The 21,029-nt window shown below is 41.1% G+C and overlaps 1 protein-coding gene across 3 annotated transcripts in view; it reads left to right on the top strand.

Moving 5' to 3' along the window:
* The first annotated feature begins 8,415 nt into the window (after nt 1–8,415).
* RMDN2 (regulator of microtubule dynamics 2) overlaps nt 8,416–21,029 on the top strand; it is a 50,881-nt gene continuing 38,267 nt past the window's right edge. Inside the window, exons 1-4 of one of the 3 annotated variants that reach the window (XM_066178590.1) lie at nt 8,416–8,474; nt 12,845–13,311; nt 19,481–19,676; nt 20,628–20,730. In XM_066178590.1, coding sequence (XP_066034687.1) covers nt 12,857–13,311; nt 19,481–19,676; nt 20,628–20,730 — 754 coding nt within the window. In that variant the 5' untranslated portion in view covers nt 8,416–8,474; nt 12,845–12,856. Of the gene's footprint in view, nt 8,475–12,017; nt 12,104–12,313; nt 12,380–12,844; nt 13,312–19,480; nt 19,677–20,627; nt 20,731–21,029 lie in introns of those variants that run through there. The other 2 variants (XM_066178589.1, XM_066178588.1) reach the window with 2 other exon arrangements.

Genomic DNA, 21,029 nt, shown 5'->3' with positions numbered 1-21,029 from the left:
ATACTTAAAAAATATTCACCTCTCTTCTCACAAAATAAAATGGAACCAGTGAAAGATTAATGTGGTTTTCACTATTTTATGTCAAATCACTTAGTTGTGACAAGTTTAATTCCACTTCTTGATCAGATGTCTTACAAGGCTGTACTGTTCTATTTTCTCCTACAAATACCTCTAACTAGGAAAATAAATTACAGATGGCTGTGAAAAAATGAAGACAACTTGAAAGTTATGAGAAGAAAAAATGGTCATGTGCCTCATTCACAGGTGTAAGGAATCTAATTTGAAACAGCAAATCAAAAGTTGAAGCCCAGTTTTAACTTCCCTGAATAGTTTACTTGAGCAAGACTTGGAATATGAATTCAGCAAAGCCATGATATTAGTTTGATTTATGCCTGTTCAGTTTGTTTAATCAGGGCCTGAATAAAGACTTTGGGGTCTGAGCTGTTCTGAAGGCTATGAGAGACTGGGTGTTCCTGTGCTTAAGTTAAATTCCCTGTAGAGCAGTTTCTAAGCTATGCTGAAGAGAAGCAGAATCACCCTGTGTTGTCTGGCTAACCTGTTGCATTGCATTTATGGTGAAGGAAATATACATGCTCTCTTTCACTGCTTGCTGAAATAACCTGTAGATGCCTAGCAGTGTTAAAGAAGAGTCTCAAACAGGATGCAGCATCGCTGAGCTAGCAGCCAGAACGCACTAATGCCTTTCTCAGCCTGAGAACAGTAATTTGGAACTATGAATCACTCTCTGTGTTTCTTCCCCTCAGTCCCTGGTGGAGGTGAAATGCCTGTTAACTGTGTTCCCATGGAAAATGTTGTGCCAGGAGTGGAAAAGCACAGCAGCAGTAGTCCCATGTAGCCGATGGAATGATAAAAAGTGGATGGGTGGTTTCTGCCAGTGCATCTCAGAAAAGGAAGAGAGGATGCCTCTTTTTCCTTATAGCACCTTATCCCTGCTGCTTCTTCTGGGCTGGAGAAGGAGGGATGCTCTTTCAGCTGTTGGCATTGCCAGAGGTGCTCTGGAATAGAAGACAAACTGCTCTTCGCTTCATTGGAGTGAAGAGCCCTGGAGGATCAGAATTTGTCTCTCACATTTCTAGAAAAGACTAGCCATCCAAAGTGGAAATGTGACCTTGAACATGCTCCTGCATCTCAGGTTCACAGGTTCCCTCACTTTCCCTATTGAGCTGTCAAGAAGCCCAGAAAGCATGTGAAATGCTGATAGAGAAAGCCAAGTAAGCTTGCAGGGGAAGCAGGCAACTTGGGATCCTGCCTGGCTTCTCTCACAGCCAATGTGCTACTCAGAAATCTGTCAATTACAGTTTGGGTTATTTTTTTTTTCCCAGCGGAGAAATTTGCTGTCAGAAATTTCCAGCCAGCTCTGCTCTGTGCTGCTACTGCTGCTCCAATTGAGAAAGCCAAAATGGCCCAGAGAGCCTCACACAGGGAAGGTGCAGGGCCTTGGGAGCCCTGGCGTGACAGCGGGTCTGCAGTCCTGGCTGCCACAACCCAACCACGAATGCACTTCCGAAATGCCAGATGTTCCCTCCAGAATTACGTATGCATGTTCACTCTAGCGTGACCGCCAAAACAGTGTGTGTGCCTTGCCAGGGACTTCAAAGGCTTTTGTACAACACTCTAGTCCCCTGATAAAAAGTTCTGCTTCTTATTAGAGTCCTAGTCCTTGTCAATATTCTTTGATTTTAATAGGAAAGTGAATTCTTCTGATTTTGGGGGGTTTTTTTTGGCATAAAGAAGGAAATGCTTTTTAAAAAATTTAAACTGTTTAATAACTTGCATTTTTTACCCTGCCTGTCTGAAATAGCCAAGTTGGACAATGGTGTCTATCTGAAGTATACAGAACTACCAAAATTACTGGGTCCAAAACTATTACCACTGAAGCTGGGTTCTTCAAATGAATTGGGACAGTGGTCCTAATGAGTAATATTGTAAAAGTGTTACTATGACTGGCTGGCTCAGCTTACAAAACAAATCAATTATCATGTTATTTTCTTAAATACTAACTCTCCATGTACTACCCTTTTCCATAGATTAGAAAGTGAAACATGATGAAAATTATGATGAAATGTGATGAAAATATCTGCTTAGTGCACTAAGTTTTTTACCTTCTCATGGTATTTAGAAGTAGGTATTACAAAGTAAATGAAGTAGGACCTAAGTAGTAACTTGACTGGTTAACTAAAGTGCCTGTAATGATGCTGTTTTCTAGCTCAGTTTGAACTAATTTTTATTATGCATTGCTGTTGAACAGTGATTGTGGTTTTAGAACAATTACAGATAAAGATGGCCATTGCCTCGGAGCAATTAAAGTATTAAAAAAAAAAAAAAAAAGGAAAGATGCAGATAAGAGAAAATGCATTGAGAAACCCATGTTTGTTTGTTTATAAATACTGGCCAAGCTTGTTTGCTGCACCAAACTGCTGTTCAGTACAACTCTTGAGGAGAAGGCAGCCAAGATAAGCAGGGAAGTCACCACAGCTTTGTGATATTCTGCTTATCCTCCTGTTTCAGTTCAAAATAGATTGCAGGACATTTTGCCAAAGGTTGTAAATAAAGTCACCCTTTTTACTACCAAAGAGATAACGAGGATCGCATGGGCTGGCCTCCCAAATAATGCAATCTAATACATGACTCAAATAATTTCCATGACAAGGATGTCTTGCAAATGGCAGAGGTCAATGTACCCTAGGCACATAAAGAGCAAGACTGAAGTCTACAGCCTGAAGCACTTGGACGACTACTGACACTGAACTTGAAGAGCTGTTTTCAAGGGGCCTTTCTCCCCAGAGAAGTTACAGAAAACCTATACCTATGTACCCTGGTGACACATGTAAATTCAGGAGGTAGGAATCCAGGTCATGACCACCTTTGTTGCAGAGACAAGCTCTCTTGGCATTTAAAATTTTCCAGAGACTTTGTCCACCTTCTTTGCTTCTACATTTACTTCACATTTGTGGTTATTCTACTTCTGAGCATCTGTTCTACTGCTTCCATTTCTCTTTGGGTTTTTTTTTGTTGGGGGGGTGGGGGGGTGGTGCTGGGTTTTTGTTTGTTCGTTTGCTTTTTAAGATTTGAAGGACACAACACTCCGAGCTGAATTTTTTCTTATAAAGGGACAGCTTACACATAGCCACACCATGATAATGCATTGTCATTCGGATCTACACTAGAAACAAGAGCATGTACTGCAAATATACACTGCTCTCTTGACTAGTCCTGAGATATTTGATAGTCTGCCTATGGCACAGGTACAGGATACAAGGTGTTGTCTTTCCTTTCTCAATTTGTATCTCTTGTACCCTTTCTCCTACAACAATTGCACCCAGGGATGCACTTCCATGAGTCAAATCAGTCACTTTTCTCCTTCAGCTCCTGTCCACGCGCTCCTGCCATTTTTTCTCACAAAGGGCTTTGTCTCGAGCTGATTCAATCCAGCAACCTGGCAGAACAGTGACAACAAACCCGCGGTTTTCTCAGCCAAGGCCGTGAGCCCAGCTCTCTCATGAACACTGAATTCAGCTCAAGGAAGGATGTAAAAGTACTGCTTTGGACGGCAGCAGGAGCCCGTAGCACGCCGCTGCCATCTGATCTCTCCAAATGCACTCGGACGAGTGAGGAACACCGGGGATGGGCGTGCTTCAGGACGTTTCCTCCGGGAAACGTTTCCTCGTATCCAGAGGCGCCGCCGAGCTCTGGGAGAGAAGACAGGGAGCGATGGCGAGAGAGCGACCCGGCCCCGGCGGCCGCGGCGCTCGGGCGCCACCCAGTGGTGCCGCTGGGCGCGGCCGCGTCTGCGGGCGCCCGGGAGAGGGCAATCCCTCCGGGACACTGAGCCGTGCGGCTGCTGGGCGTCTCCGAGAGCCTGTGGTGTGTGCGGAGAGACTCGGGTCGTGGTGGGCTCCGCGCCCCTCCTGCCCCAGAAGCACGCACGCCATATGTGGCGCAGTGCACGGTGTGGCTCCTGTCCCCTGCTGTCCCGGGCGGGGCCCGTCCCCTCAGGGCAAAGCGGGCAGCGCCGCCCCTTCTCACGCTCCGCTGCCAGGCTGTTGAGTAACCCGGCTCCTCTGACAGCTCGAGTCTGCCGGCTGTGCCTGCCCGTGGCTGGCACGGACCGATGTGCTTTGGTGCCAGGTGTGTGCCTTGGCACGGGTACCCCTTCTCCCCGCCTCCCCCCGCCGCCTGGGACCCCGGCGGCCCCGCCGCAGCTCCGGCGGCAGCACCCCCCGGCAGGAGGTGGCTGTGGCCGCTTTGCGGCGAGGAGATGGTGCCAATGGCGGGGCGGCCCCGAGGTAAGTGTTGTCCCCAGGACGGTGTGTGGCCTCGGGAAAATGCTGTGCACCACGCGTGCCTCAAACCAGCCCTGCAAAGGCTCTGCTGTTGGGAGGGAGCCAGGCTGGTTGGAGGGAGCCGCTTGGTCCATGCGTTGCCTTGGAGGCAGCCAGTACCTGGCTTGTGCCCTGACCTTCCTAACCTGGTGTTGTTCGATGTGCAGAGCCCCAGCTTGCCCTCCAAACTCCCACTTGCAAGCCCGCAAAAGCAGTTCGTGCATCATGGCCCAGAGGCGTAATTGCCTCATGACACTGGCATGATATTGTTTTTAGTGAAAATATCAAAGACTTTTTAAATGTTATTGCTTAACATTAGTTTGCAGCCCAACACAAATGAGTAGACAGTACCCGGAGACGAAACAGATTTCATATTCCGCACGTTTACAAATTCTGTTTTCATCCTCACTTGGGATAATGCCACAGTAAGTTTAAAAACAAACACTTTTTAAAGCATTCTTTCTGTATTTTGGAATCAGGTTGCGATACAAAATAGTGCAATGGACACCTTATCCACATCATTTGATGCCTCACATGCTGTTGGCTCTTCAGAGTAACTCTTGATGAGTATCAGACTTGTTCAGGGTGTAGTGCTAAATTTTATGTATATTTCAAACTTCTTGCTCAGCAGGACTTGTAGTTGTGTGAGCAATACAGATTTATAGGCTCCAATAAAAGTGCTTTAAATTTAAAAAATCTTTTTTAAAAAATAGAAATGTGAGAAAAGGTTTGTTTCACAACTGTAAGAGAAATCATATTTTAGTATATATCAAATATATCACAATATTTTGGGATTTTTTTTCTGACCCTTTGGAAGGGCAGGCCTGTATTTGACTCTTCTAGGTGTTTTGGTTGCTTTAGTCCTTCTTTCACAATCCAAGACAATTGAGTAAAATATAAAATATTTATTTTATGAAAAGAGATGAACTTGAAAAGCTGCTTAGTAACTTGGTTAAGTGGATTATAACAGTAGGTAATAGAAGTCTGTCAAATATTTTATGTGCCTGGTGACATATAAATCTGTATTTCCATGTGCTTTTGAAAACTGGAAAACGAACAAACAAACCCAGTAAAAACATCTTTCAGTTGTTCATACAATTTCTTCCTAGCTCTGGAATCTTACTCTGTTGTTCTCAGAAAAAAAAAAAAAAACAAACCCTGGTATTTCAGTTTGACTATCAAAGCAAGTGCCAATGAAAATGCTTCTAAAACAACCACTCTGGCCAAAAATCTGCCTGTTTCATAGAAATACTGTGGTGTTGCCCGAGATGTTTTCTATCTTTTCATTAGATATGGATTTTTGAAATTGCATATTGCACAGCCATGCAGTAGCTTTAAATAGTGTCTCGAAGAAGTGGCAATAGAAGAAACAGTTTCACTGCTTTCAGGGACAGCAGCACTGCTTATACTCCAGAATGTCCTAGGAGAGGCTTTGTTACTTCTGCTAAAATGCAGTACAAAGCTCTGCACCATTGGAGAGAACCCAAACTGCATTCTGGCCCACATTGAATAATGGTTTCCCATGTAACCTAATGGATTAATCACACTAACACAGTTTTTCTAAATTAGAAAGAAACATGCAAACATTTAAAAGGCCATCATTACAATTCTTGACAACGACTCAATATCAACTTTTGCAAGTGTTGCAGTTGCTGTGCCTTTTTTCCCACAAGGTAGCAGCACTGTAACTATGAATGAGCAAAGGGCTTGTGAGCCCATCTCACCAAAATTCAGAAAGGCCACTTGGTTTATTTACTCTTTAGGAATCTGCAGCTTAGAATCACAGGGAAAGTTTCTTAAACACCAGGATGGGGTGCAAACACCAATTAAAAGAATAAAAGAATCTACATTTACATTTTACTTTAACAGACTTAATCTCCTTATGAAAAACCACATCAGGTGTCTTGAAACCATCTGCAAAACTAAAATGCTGTGTACATAAATAAATTTGTGTGAGTGTATATGTGTGGGTGCATTGCATACAGTAATCGTCTTGTTACTGTGTGCAGCAAAACTCTTTTAAGTGGTTAGGTGTTTGTTTATGCTTCCCCTTAACTCACCTGGTTTCACCACTTTTCCTCGTGCTTTCAGCTGCACTTATTGACTGTTATTGTTCAAAAGTGATCCCACGATGGAGGAGGAACCCCTTTGCCAGCACTCAGCAATTGCCAAGGGGAGATGAACTCTCCCCTGTATTCTCCCTGTCCTCAATGATTGTGTAACCCACATCAAACTCTCCTAGTGTAAATATGTATGTATACAGTAATGATTTGGGTCGGGTCAGGTGTGCACCTCGGGGGCAAATCTCCCAATTGTCCCAGCTTGGCAAGCTTTGCTTCACCATGTGCCAGGCATGGAACACCTGGTTACACTTTGGGAATATCCATTGCAGAGGCACGGCCAAGGTACTGCAGCCACAAATAGGCACACAGCCTCTGTGATCAGGCCGGAGTTGGCAAAAGTTAACCCGGGGCCAGAATGGATACCATGGCATCAGCACCGGCTGTTTGGCCCAGACACCCAGTCCTGTCAGTGCCCACTGCTTGCTAATGTACACAAAGCCTTAGTGGCCTAGATGGGAACTGGAAATCAGAAAGGAATTTTTTTTACAAGTTTACAAGTGGTAGCAGAGAAGAGGGACAGAAATGCTGGGAGAACAGACCACATCGCCTGGAAGATGGTTTTTTTTAATGTGAAATTGCAGACATCCTAGGGCCATTAGGCAATATTTACTGGAGGTCATGAAGGGGCATGCTGCCATTTGCAGGTGGAAAGAGTAAAGCTCTTCAAAATACTTCAGTATTTTAAAGATTATATTTTCAATTATTATATTTATTAGTTTTATTATAAACTTATAAACATTATATTTATAATAAATTTATAATAAATATAATGTTTAAATAAAAATATTATAAATTTATAATGTTTAAATAGAAATATTATTATATTTAAACATTATAAATATGCTATTTCAGTGTGCCCTGAAATAGCATATTTCTAGAGAAGCTGAAAAAAAGGACACTTTTCGTTCAGTAAAAGAAAATACAGAGGGTGATGTGGAATACAGTGTGTACACACACATCTTTATAAAGAGTTTGATTATTTTTGAGTTTTGACTCCCAAGGAACATGTACATACACATGTAAAATATACATTTATACACACATATTCTTTTTCTTTTTGTGACTGTTCATATATTTTTCCTCTTTTTACCCAGGCACTCCAAGAACAATTTCTCTTTGTGAAGAAATCAGGCAGTTCTGTGGAATTACATCGGATGTAGCCTTGCTTCTGTTTTCCTACTGTTGTCAACACAACATATACAAACTCTTTTGGGCTGCCAATTATCATCTCTTACATCAAGGAAACTGAATCATGTGCCTTGGCCTAAAAAATTAACACAGTTTGTATAAATGTATTTTGATAATGTCATTGAGGTGCCTGAAGACACAAAGAAGCAGGAACAGTGTGTACTTTTTCTTTTTCTTTTTTTTTTCTTCTTTTGTTGTTTGAAATGCCATCAGTGACCATTTGTACTTAGCTGAAATTGCAGCACTGGATCCTATCAACGCAATAAATAAATAAACAGATGGTTGTGAGTGCAGTTGAACTAATGAAGCCAGGTTTCCTATCAGGTTATAACTTGTAGTTCTGTTTGTTCACATCTGATAAAATGTGAGCTCTGCTTTGGCTTTTCCTGTTCTTGCAAAATGCTTTTCTCCTGTGTGGATTCTCAGTTGCGCACCAGGGGATAAGCAATCTTCCTCATAGCAGTGACTCTAATTCAGGGATTTCTTCTTTAAATGATCAGCGAACTCAAGGAAATTTGTTTGAATTTCTCTGTTAAATTTGACTGAGATTGGCCAAAGATTCAAAAATACTGGGGAGGAGGGAGAGGGATAGTTACATTTGCATACACAGAGACATAAAGGCAGGGGCAGCCTCATCTCCCCAGGGAACTGTGCTGAGCAGTATATCTTTGTTTCAAGAAAACAGAAAAGATCAGTGTGCTATTACCTATCTCCTTTTAATTTCAATTGATTAATTTTTCATTAGGGCCACTGGACAACTGTTCAGGCCAAAAGCAGCAGAGAATACTGACAAGTCTGACAGTGAGAGCTTCCCTTTGAGGTAAGATATAATTTTCTTTATTTTTTATAGCAAAAAAATCAGAAGAATTCAACCAAACTCGACAGAACAGTGATTTTTGACTGTTCTGACATCCAGGCAGGATTTCTGGCAGGCTGGTTGCAAGGCTAGTCAAAGGTATTTAAGCTTTCACAATGCTTGGTGACATATTAACAATATTTGACTTTACGCCTACAAGCCAACTGCTGAAGTAGTATGAATTGCTACTCGCTCATTAAGGGTTTCCATTTCTGTATCTGTTACAAGCAGCAGATTAATCTCTCGGGGGCGGGGGAGGAAGGGGCATTTCAGAAAGAACAGCATATCACAAAAGAAAATGGACAGAAGAATTACAGCTAAAGAAAATTATGAAAATTGTACAATATAAAAATGCTTTCCATCCAGAAATGAAACCACCAGTAGATTATGCTACACCTTGCCTGGAAACAGCATGCATCCATTACTCACTATGTAGTGGCTCTCTGATCCATTGAACACAATCACTCAAAAATGTGCTAACTTTTCTAATATGACACAAAAATGCTGTCCAAGTTCAAAATTTCCCAAAAGACCAGTAAACCGCCTGTCCTGGTTCTACAGAAATAGTGTTGTAAGAAGGCTGGTGCCCTGTGCAGGTGTGTCAGTGTTGCAGCACTGGTGTGCTATGCTCATTCCTGTGTGTCTCCCTGGGGCTAGGGGTGGAGGGAGGCAGGATGTTCACAAGGTCTTGCCACTCCAAAGCTGCTGGCCTTCTTGAAACTACCTGGAGTGGCCTTTCAATACTTCAAAGAGTCCACAAAAAAGAGGGAAAGTGGCTTTTTACTTGATCAAATAATGATAGGACAAGTAGGTTTAGATTAAAAGAGATGAGATTTACATCAGAGGTTAGGAAGCAGTTCTTTACTCAGAGGGTGGTGAGGCACTGGAACAGGGTGCCCAGAGAAGCTGTGGATGCCCCATCCCTGGAACTGTTCAAGGCCATGTTGGATGCAGCCTGAATGACCTGTTCTAGTGAAGGGTGTCCACGTGCCCATCACAGGACAGTTGGAATATGATGATCATGATCATGGAATTTGATGCCTTCCAACCCAAAGCACTCCATGATTCTACAATTCTATGATCTTGACATATTTCTTCTGTCACAATTGGCTGGAATTAAGCTCCATGCTCAGGACATACTGGCTGGAGAAAGTGTCATGGTATGGCTTGTCAGAAGGACAACACATGGACAACTTAGGGGCATAAACTTTGTGTTCTTAGGAAGTAAGGCTGAAAATATGCTAAAAGTATTTGGGGCTAACCATTTTTTAACAGATGGTTGTCTGGACTTGTTTTTTAGGACTTCAGGTACAAAGTTTCTCTTGAACTAGGAAAAATCATATGCAGAAGAGTAGTACTATTCTAAAAACATTTATTTCAGTTTTTTAGAATATATGTCATATTTAGGCCAATTGAATTATGTCAGATCTAGGTAAATGAATGTTTATTTCCCCAGTCTGGAAAGCTGCTGTGTTCCAGCAAGTTTCTACATATATGCAGTAACTTCTATGATTCCATGCTGCTCTGCCTGGGTAAAACAGCCACAGGTAAAAAGCAAACAAGGAGTTTGGCAACAGACAGGTGACCTGATTTTCATAGTTGCTACATATCCAGGCAGCTGTAGATGGTTGTTCTCCTGGGCCATTATTTTTGAAAACAGTTCTCCTTGTCTAAGGCCTGCAGCCTGAGACAGTTGCTTTGGAAAATATTTGAACACACTCACTTAGCTTTTTTCACCCATAGTATTTTGTTTCAATTCTGTGGGATGTTTGCCCTCCAATTAATTATCATTTAAAAATCCTTTCCTGTTTTAATTTGCTTATAAAAAGATTTTGGCAGACTATACTGAAAAAAAAAGAAAACAAAAATTAAAGGTTTTCCAACACATTTATATTACCATTCCTGAACACTTGAACACTATCAGCATATGGAGATTTCTATTGTTCCATTTTAAAACACACGGAGGGATTGTGCATCTCAAAACCACTACTTATAGTGAAATTTGCTAAAATAATTTGAGTTTCGTGAAGTTTCCATAAAATTGAGGAGATTTCCATCCTTGGTTTAAAAATTTCAAACTACAAACATAAGAACAGATTATACATTTTGTTATTGTTGTATTGTAACTAGGAAACCAGTAAAATACTGGTTTTCATTTTTTCATTCTAACAAATTTCTACCATTGTCTCAGTCTGTAGTTTGGTCTCATAAGAGTAATTTCATCCTCAGGTTCTTAATGAAGAATTAGTTTAGCACTGCAATTGTTTTAAACTAAATTCTTTGGAGATAGACATTAGACTGATTTACAATTGCTTATTTGTACTAAGACTGAAAATTCTTGAGTTCTTGGTACCTGTTTTAGGTACTTTTTTGTTTTGAACAGCACTCTGTTGACTTTTTAAAGGCAATTAGTATGTTTTTAAAGAATTGTGTTCCTTTGTTTCTGATTGATATGGCTGAGGACAATTTCAGCTGTTGAAGAGCTTCTTCCATTGCACAGACACAGTGGTTTCCATGATGGTTTCATTAAGCCCTCACACAGAAAACCACAAGTTTTATGTTTGTAAATGCTGGCAGGATGTTGTGCACAGGCTCTCCAAGCCTTCAGGAAGACAAATGGTCAGAGCAGGTTGTCTGTAATGATCTTTCTTCCATTCAAGGGCAGAAACAGGAGCCAGATCCTTTTGTCATAAAGGGCAAAGGAGAGTCTTGTGAGAGTCACCAATAAAAGTGATAGATGGGGCAAAGGAGCAATACATCCCACACTCTGATAATTCCAAGTTCTGCTCCTCTACTCTGCCCTGGTGAGACTCCACCTGCAGTGCTGCATCCAGCTCTGGGCTCCCCAACACAGGACATTGAACTGCTGGAATGAGTCCAGATAAGGAACACCAAGTTAATCAGAGAGATGGAGCACCTCTGCTGTGAAAAATGCTGAGAGAACTGGGATTGTTCAGCCTAGAAAAGAGAAGGCTTTGTTGTGACCTAATTGTGGCCTTCCCGTGCCTGAAGGGAACTTAGAGGAAAGATGGGGCAATACCATTTATGAGAGCATGGAGTGACAGGTCAAGGGGAAACGGGTTCAGGTTGAAAGAGAATAGGTTTAGATTAGACACTAGTGAAAAAATTCTTTACTGCGAGGGTGATGAGGCACTGGGACAGATGCCCAGGGAGGCTGTGGATGCCCCGACCCTGGAAGTGTTTATGGCCAAGTTGTATGGGGCTTTGAGCAACCTGTTCTAGGGGAAGGTGTCCCTGCCCACGGCAGGGGCACTGGAACTAGATGGCCTTTAGGGCTCCTTTCCACCCCAAACCATTCTATGATTCTATGCTAAGTTCCTCCGGACTTTGGGCAATCTATAATGGACTTTGGTGGAATCAGCTTTGGGCCCTTACATGGCTTAAATTGCAATGAAGCTTTTGTGCCGGGACTGCCCGTCCTCCTGGCAAATGGGCGGGGTTTCGCCGTGATTTTGCAGCTTCAGGTCCCCACCAACGCAGTGGAAACACAATTTCTCTATGGCCTAGAACTAGCAAAAGGTTAAACCGGTGAAATCGAGCGGCCACCAGACTGAGGACAGACACTGGAACAGGTACACTTGCTCTAGAACGGGGCGTTTCGAGCCATGTCCGTGGCAGGTGCAGCCGGCGTCCAGCAGCGCGCGGGCCCGCCGGGATTCCCAGCGCTACGGGAATCCCTCCTCCAGCGGGCAGCGCGCGTCACCGGGGCGGTCAGGCCGGCGGTGCGGCCGAGGCCCGGCCCCCTCGATCCGGGTATCGCCGCCCCCTGTGCCGCGGCGGGAGAGCTGCGGGCTCCTGGGCCGGACGCGCCGCTGCTCCCGGCTCGGCTCGGCCCGGCCCGGCCGTACGTACGTACCGGGGGCGGCGCTGGGCTCGGGGCCGGCGCTGCCGGGGCTGCGGGGCGGGCGGGCGGTGGGCGCGGGGCTCCGGAGCCCCTGGGCGCGGTGGGGCTGGGGGACCGGCGTGACGCCCCTCCGGGCGGCGCTCCGGCCTGACAGCTGGGGTTCTGCCTCTCTGCAGTGGCGGAAAATCCGATTATATGAGTTTCTCGCATTAAAACAAACAAATCCCAGGATGCCGGGACGGTTAAGAGTGAAGGCTGCGGTCCTGCCCACGTGCCAGCGCCCCTTACACTCCCAAACCCACTTTTGTCTCGTTTTTGCTGCCTTGTATTGCAGAGCCTGCAAAAAGTGTAACTTTGTGCCCGCAGTTCTTCCTGCCTTACACTCTCGTGATTTCAGAACAGAGCAAGTCGCTTGCGTAGAGCAAGGGAAAACATCTTAAACTCAGTTATTGTTGTCTCACAATTCTAGGAGCGTGCAGAAATGTCTCCCTTCGAAAATAAAGGACTGATACTGGGCATAATGGCAGGGACTGCTGGATTAAGCCTGGTGCTGGTTTGGTACCGCAAGATCCGAAAGCCCGGCACAGCTGTGCGTATATGCGCGTTCCAGGATATAGGTAACAAAATTAATTCTGCGGGCTTGCAAAATGAGGCTCCTAATGAGCAAGGAGCAGTAATGGTTTTACATGGAAGGCAGCTGCAGATCCTGGAAAAATTGAATGGCCTGCTACTAAGCGTGGACGAGCTGAAGAGAGAGGTGGAATTTCTGAAAGAAGCAATTCCAAAACTTGAAGAGCTTGTTCGAAATGAGCTTCAAGGAAAGGGTGATGTTCAGAGAGTTAGCCCGTCACACAGAGCAACCAGGCGGAGAAAAGCAGACACAGCTTCTGGTGCAAGAGAGACTACCAGCTCTGAGGAGGCAGAAAGTGAAGGAGGGTGAGTTAATAATAATTTGTATATTCTACTGTACACATGCAGTGCAAGTTGCATCATTACCTATATGAAACTGTAAACAGGAGCCCTTTAAAAGTTTTATATAGATTTTATACTTCTGGAAAAAAAAATACAAACGTTCAGATTAGCAGTTTTTAGATCAGAGAAGACTCTTAGTGACCATCTCTGAATCTGCACTATGGCTGAAGTTGGCTTAATGCCTAACATAATACAGATTTTTTTTTTAAGAGAGTGTTTGGTAACACTGATGCAGTATTGCTACATAGCTATGCAATGAGAGGCAAAGTTCAGAATAATGGTGTGATTTTGAAAGTGCTTCTAGTGCAAAGTGTCTTTGACAGAGTTTGTTCAAACTGTACGAATGTTAATGTGCTTTTCCTGATAATTGTTTTTTATCAGCCTCACAGGTGAGACATTAGTGTTCTGCCTAGAGGCATTGCATACTGTGGAAGCTATGTCTGAGCAGAACCTCCTTACAAGTGGCAATGTTTATGTAGATGTGCTGTTGTATACACTTTCTGGTGGCTCAAAAAGTGACCATGAGGAATTTAGGGTATTGACTCAGTAAAGTGGAAAGTTCCTAGTTTTGACCACATCTTGCAGTCAAGTTGTGGTTAATGGGATCTTTTATTCTCATGAATTGAGGAACACGCCTGGGGATGATGTGTACCAGGAATCCAGGAGAGGCACTGTATTTTTGTCTTGACGTTAATCTCCTGTAATTACAACTTTGTTTTGGTATAATCAGATTAGATACTTACATGCAATTTACTAATACTATGTTTATAGCAACTGAGTTTTTTGAGCCACTTGTCAGTGTGTCTTACAGGTCTGTGTAGGCAGCATTATGTCTGTAAATTGCCTATCTTATGTCAGCTTTTCTCTTTAAAAATATTTTAACTAACTGTAATATTCTGATGACAGCTAACGTGCTGCATATTAATGGAATTCTATATTTAAGGGTTTCTCCGCATTCATTTTCAGTTCCTCTGCGCAGAATTTCTTTTTGTGTTACATCCCAGCCCACATGGTTCACAAGTCTTATATTTTCATGCCATATTTTAAGACCTGTCAGTTCTATTATGAGCTAGTTCTTTATTTTAAGTATTCAGGATTGGCATAAGTATTCAATGACATTCCTCCTTCAGCTGGTGTAGGAGCATCTTGGTTCTCTTAGTTTCTTAGATTATTTCATCCATTGCGTGGTTTGCAGAGGCCTTCACGTTATGAATAAAATATTCAGAGATGCAGATAAGGCAAAGGGATCAGTTTACAACTGACCAGGTCCACAGATGCAATGCAGGGGTTATTCCACACGGAGCATTTGAGAAATTCTGTTTTTTGATCAGGAGTGATGTGTTGCTCTTTGAGAACAAGCCAAGGAAACGTGTGTGTTCAGGTTCTTCTGTGTGACGAGGAAGCTGATGTGGTGATCCAATACAAGTGATTATAGTGTGCAAGAGCATTGAATGTGTCCTTAAGAGAGGCCTTCTCTGAGAAGTATTTGTGTACAGTCAGAAGCAAGGAAGATAATTCAAGGTTATAGTTAGCATTAGTCATTTGGCTGTGTTCTTTCCCGATGCTGTTTTTCAATCCCTTTTGAAAAGAGGTGGGCTTTTTTCCTATTAACACCTTGTATTTGATGTGCTTGTTTTTCATATCTTCTCTATATTTGATATTTGACTTTTTTAATAAATCATTTGATTTCATTTAAGTAAATAAATGATTAAAAAAATCCTAATGTGTACAGTTGCAATATGTGTTGCTTTTTCCGAGGTCTTCTGTAACTTTAATGACTGTGGTGCATGGCCAGGAGGGTCAGTAGCAACACTTGGGTTTTTTCCAGTTACTGTGCATCACCACTTCATATGCTGTAGGCATTACACCATGTGCATTGTTTTGTACTCTTCTGTGGTGAATTCCACACACAATGGTGCATTCAGGTGCTTCTTTGTGCACTAGAGAGAAAAAAAATTGCCCTTTGTTACTGATAAAACATTTTTTCACCTTTCTGTACTCCCATCTAAAGTGCATGCAATTTGTTTCACTGCCTCAGCAGTAATTTCTTGACCTAGAAGATAGGATTTTGCTTGAGTTAAGCACTTCTGGGTTTAATTGCAAATGGGTAGATGCTGGGAATTGACAGATAAACTAATCTGAAGAGTTTTATGGATTTGTGCTAGATGACTACATTGCTTCCAGGTTTGTAAACTTCTTCCAGGAAAGCTTTTAATACTACCCAGTTTTTTCATTAAATATTGGAAGCTGACAGTCTCTGATAAGGCCCTCACTGCTTTGATCTGCTCTGGGCATATTCTCAGTGTCACTGTTGGTATTCAACACCCTGGGAAGAGAAGCTTTTTGTTTTGCCTTTCACAAAATATGTATTTCTGTAAGTGGAGAAATATCACATGTGTTTTAATATATGAGCTATATTGTTACATAATGACAGTCTGAATGGAAGGTGCACTGAATGGATGAGGCATTAAATGGTAAAGAGTCTGTGGTTTCTATTCTGTGCTTTTCTGGTTTTTTTGTTTGTTTGTTTGTTTCAGTTCCAGTAATGTCCTAGTGAAAACATCAATGTTTAACACTTGAGAATGTGTAACAAGCACTCATTCATTTACAAATACAATAAACTGTGTCTAGATGATCACCTGGAATGGAGCATGTCACCAAATGCTCCTCTTTGTGATTCTTAAGCTGTTTCCTCCTTGATATGGCAGTGATGAACCCTGGACATCAGTGTCATGTTTGGCCCTCATCTTCAGCTGGCCCAGCATCCAAGGTCTTCAAATTGCATTTGACATCAAGCACCAGAAAGATTCACTGCAGTAAATTCTTTTCTGACAGATGTTCTATTTATAACTTTTCCTTGAAATAGTTTTGTCAACAGGAAAAAAAATTCTCTTGCCTGCTTCTGAGTATCACTTTGCTTAGCATTTTCTAATTTATTTTGCTGTTCATTTCTTTTAAATGCATCCTTCAATTGGCTTAAGAATCCAGTTTGCCAAACTTTTCCTTGAAAGCCGCTTATCATTACTGATGGATATGTACTTTGCTGGATCATACAGTGCAGATTTGATCCAGATCCATCTGTGACATATAATCACCTTTCTGTGGAATTAGCCAGAGCAGATGAGAGGGCGTTTATGTCAGCTTGTGTTTTTTTTCTAAGTTGGCAGGGAGATGATATTTGATCTGTCTAAAAGCTGAAGTGTTGTGAACAAATGATACCTGGTTAGGCCCAGTGTCTGGCAATTTACAGACAGCCCAATACAGTTTTTGAACCACCCAAGTGTGTTTATACCACAGGGGTGTTTTATACCATGTAGCTCAGGGTTTGTTTTAACCCAGCACTAGGTGCTGGAATTTACTGAACTGCTTAGCCACGGTGGGGTGAGTCTCCAGCCCAGTTTCCATTTGTTCTTTGAACTTTGAACAGTCAAATGTGATACAGCTGAGTCCTGTTGGTTGATCGTTGCTCCTCACATTCTTATCACTATTTTTTTTCTTTTATTTGAAATCTATTGGTAATGAAGGTGAAAACAAGTTGGTGCTGACTGCAGACATTTTTAAGTCGTTTGAAAATATTTGTAAAACGAACCATAATGACTATTCCTTGTTTTCTCTTTATTTCTTTTTTGGAGTAGTGTTATCAGTCCTTCAAGTCCTGGAGTTTTTAAACTGCATTAAGAAGAATGTCCACTTCTGTTTGTGTCAGTCCTGATTTTAGTGCTTTAGAAAGTGTGGATGTATAAGACTGTTAGCTGCTTTGTTGAAGGCAGATCTTGGTCAACAAGGAAATTGAAACTTATGACATTCTAATCAATGTTTAAGAGGGTCTGTTCCACATTTCAATTCTTTGAGGGTTCATGCAGCAGGTAAGTAGAGGAGGTAGGAGAGAATTTGCCAGGACAGTGGACATGAGGGTGTGGGTGAGAAATGACCCTGCTGTCTCTGCTGTTTTGTAATTAGCTCCTTATGGGTTCACATGATCTGTTAGATAGTGGCCTACTTCACACTTTTTCTATGAGTCTCCCAATAAATATATGACTTACCTGATGTCATGTGAATTCAATGTTTGGCCTCAATTTGATGTTTTGTCATGACATTTAATATAGTGCTGCTGGAACTCTCTGCTGGGCTTGTTTGGACTGACAGCCCAATGGACTTGGGTGTCAACCCAACCTTGTATTTGTCATCCAGCCATTATATTTTTGCTGAGAGAATAGCATTTTCTAATAATCATTTTTATCTGTTGTCTAACACTGGAACAGTAGTGCTCATAGAAATTTTAGCAGATGTTTATGCGGCAAAGGTAAAGAGTACAACACCAACGCTGAATCCTCTCTTTCATATCTACCTGATTAGGTAGCATTTGATGCAGTGCCCAAATTCTTGTAACTGAAAATATTGTCTTTACTGCTTAGTTGTTGCTCTTTTATATTATCTAGTGCCCTTGTTTTAGGTTGGGAATTACCCAAATCCTCAGTGCATTTATCTTTTAATTAGGGAGAATGGAGCATCTAAACCATATGAGGAAAGATACTTTCCAAACATACTTTACATCATAGAGTTTTGTGTTGGAGCTAGATGATTGTCCCACTCCCCAGTGACTCCCTTACACATTTGATTAAGTTGGGCTCTTACAAATGCAGCCATGAAATATTTGTGTCCACTTCAAAATAACTATGAAAGAACAATATGCTGTGTTTTTAAACATGCTTCAGAAAATGAAAATAAGTGTTCAGTGACTGAATATAGTCTCTGCAAGTTGCAGCATAGGATGTGTCATCAACTTCAGCATCATCAAGATTATGTGAAACAACTCTGTAGAAACACTCAAAGTTTCCCATCTCTGTTCTGCTCCATGATATTTTTTCAGTTTGAACATATACACATGGTCTGTGTATATATTGTTTCATCCAGATGTATTTTTGACTCCTCTTTCCTGTGTCACTGGGTTAATTTTGCAACAAAACTGTCATGCCACATCTAGCACTTCTGTATCTTCATAAGGAGTTGTACTTGTTTGTTTAGAGGCTGTAAGTGTATCTGCTCTGAGACACTGATCTGTTCTGAAAGCAACATATTGAAAACAGAGTATTTGAAAGCCATGATTAATAAACTTCATTTTGACTGCTAGCATTCTGTTCTGGTTATATTTCTGAAAAAAGAAATAGATTTTATATATTCTGACTGTCATGGCCCACTTTGATTATTCAGTTACTTAATGTGTATAGTACATTCCATGCTTTTTGTACTCAAAGTAACCATTTAGAAAATCTCTGAACCTGGCAGCTGATAGGTTTACATTATTATTTCTCCCCAGAACAGTATTTTCAAAAGTGGAAGTGCAGAAGATGAGGCTCATCTGTCAATTTTTAGTACGTAAGCAAAAAGCTACTTTTTAAAAACAATGCCATCAGCTGCTCCTCTTTGAAATTGGAGTACCCTGATGTATTCTCATCACTGTGGACAGTAAGGCCACCTGCTTATCTCTGTGTGATATTTATGCTTTTGCAAATATTTCTTTGCCCTTGACTGCCTTGTGCTGAGTACTTGTGCACTAAGCATCGTGAATTAACATAAGCTCTTTTCCAGTTTCAGATACTCTGAACTTCAGAATGCTCCGAAGAAATAAGGAATTTATAGCAATGGTGTTATTTTTATTGGCTGTATTTAGATCTTGAAAGTGTTTAAGAAAATATTGTATAAGTGATTGTCATAGCACTTATATTTTGGTTAGTAAGCTCATTCCTTTTTCAAAAAATAGGGAAATTGAGGTGAAGAGTTGAAGAGGCCTATTCAGGGTTACAGAGCATGTCTTTAAACACATTAATGTTTTCAAGTGTTCTGCATTTGAAACACAAGGCTACATGTGTTTCTAATGTGTATCTGTGTTTTTTAATGGAGTATTAGGCAGCAGGACAGTATAATTACTTACCTGTTATGTTTGGAATATGACTGTGCTGTCCCTTTGAAGATAAAGGTGCTGTAATAATAACAATAAGCTTTATATCATTAATAAAAAGTTCTTTAAACTTGGACAACTGGGCTAAATTGTGCTCTGAATCTTTTTGCTTTTTAATTTAACAGTGCCCTTTTTTTAAAAGAAAAAAATGGTTATTATTTTCTGTGGTTTTAGTTACCTTACTGCTCAGACTGATTCTGAAGGAGACTCCGAGGAAGAAAAGAGATGTATCAAATCACCTGATGCCATGGTGAAATCAGAAGAAGATGAAGAGTTATTTAATTTTTTACAGCAGGTGGACAGTTTGCACAAGGGTTCAGAGGATGATAAAAAGGAGGGCTTCAGACTGCTGCTTGAGAAAGATGACAAGGTATTATGGGTAAACTTAATATTATGTTGATATTAACTTATGCTTTACACTGCTTTTGAGAAGTAAATATAAGCTTTAAAATGCACATAGAACTGGATGATGAAATTTCAAGCATGTTTTTAAAATACAGTCAAAAAGCAGTATTTCAAAGTGGTGTCAATATTCACGTTGCGTGGGCATAGGAGTTCTACTATTTTATATCCCATTCTAATTCAATAAGTTTGAGGCTTTGTTTGACATAAGAATTCTTGCATAAAACAAAGAAAAATCATGGGCTTTTTTTGATGTAAATTATACTTACTTCTGCTGGTTTTGGAATAGTCTGTGTGAGAAAATCCTGTAGAATTAAGTAGTAACCAGACCTCCTGTTCTCGGATTATGAGCATCTAGTCTGCTCATACCTTTCTAATATCCTTCATGTGAATTTTTCCTTTGACTTTACTGGCCCATATGTAACTTCAGATAAAATTTAAAAGTGGTTTGATGTGCAGTGCTCAATTCAGTGTGGTACCATTTTATTCTGATTTGGCAAGCATTAGTTCTGATTGTATTTTTACACCAAGAAACACCAAGGAAGGTAAATGAGATAATGTGAGTGAGTGTGGTGCTTATGGCTTCCCTAAAGAAAGTACACATCACTTTGTTCAGAGATTTGTTGTGCTTTACTGGATTGCCTTGTAAATGTTTATACTAAAAGACATTAAAACTGGTTTATAAAATAAAACCTCTTTAGACAGTCCAGGGTGTTTCTGAAAATTGTTCATGGAAAACTGGTCAATTGGTTCTCACATGAACAAAAAGTAGTATGCAGAAGGATGGAAAATTAACAAAAAATTATCCCATCTCCTGATTATTTGCTTTAAGCATGTTATTAATTGTAAGCATTGTGGAAGTAAACTGTTTAAATCACATTCTGATCCATTTAATTACGTCGCTGTCCTCTACTTTCAGTACGAAAACTGTGTGGACTTCCTTTGGAGGCTTGCACGTGCTTATGGAGATCTGTTTGAGATGACTGCTGATGCTGAGGAGAAGAGGAAATATGTAACTGATGGTAAGAGGAAAAATGTTTATGAATAATGCCATATGAATAGTGAAACATGCTTTAAACTTTGGTTAAGTTTTCTAATATAAGGAATTTGCAATCCAATAAATGGAGCATTTGTACTGTAATGATAATGTTTTGTGCAGTAAACCACCACAGTTTACAACTTCAGTTCATTCTTCCCTCAATGAGAGATCCAAAATCAGTGGCAGAGAAGTATTATGGGTCCTAATTGAAGGCTGTTGTCTCTGCAGATTGCCTTAAAATCCTGTATTTTGTTGAGAAACAGATGGATACAGAATGTGAAA

Source organism: Chamaea fasciata, unplaced genomic scaffold (assembly GCF_029207755.1).
Source record: "Chamaea fasciata isolate MVZ Bird 193981 ecotype frontalis unplaced genomic scaffold, bChaFas1.0.hap1 SCAF_3, whole genome shotgun sequence".
In the NCBI taxonomy this organism is placed as follows: domain Eukaryota; kingdom Metazoa; phylum Chordata; class Aves; order Passeriformes; family Sylviidae; genus Chamaea; species Chamaea fasciata.
Note: the sequence above shows the minus strand (reverse complement) of the source record. Positions and strands in the feature narration are given on the sequence as shown.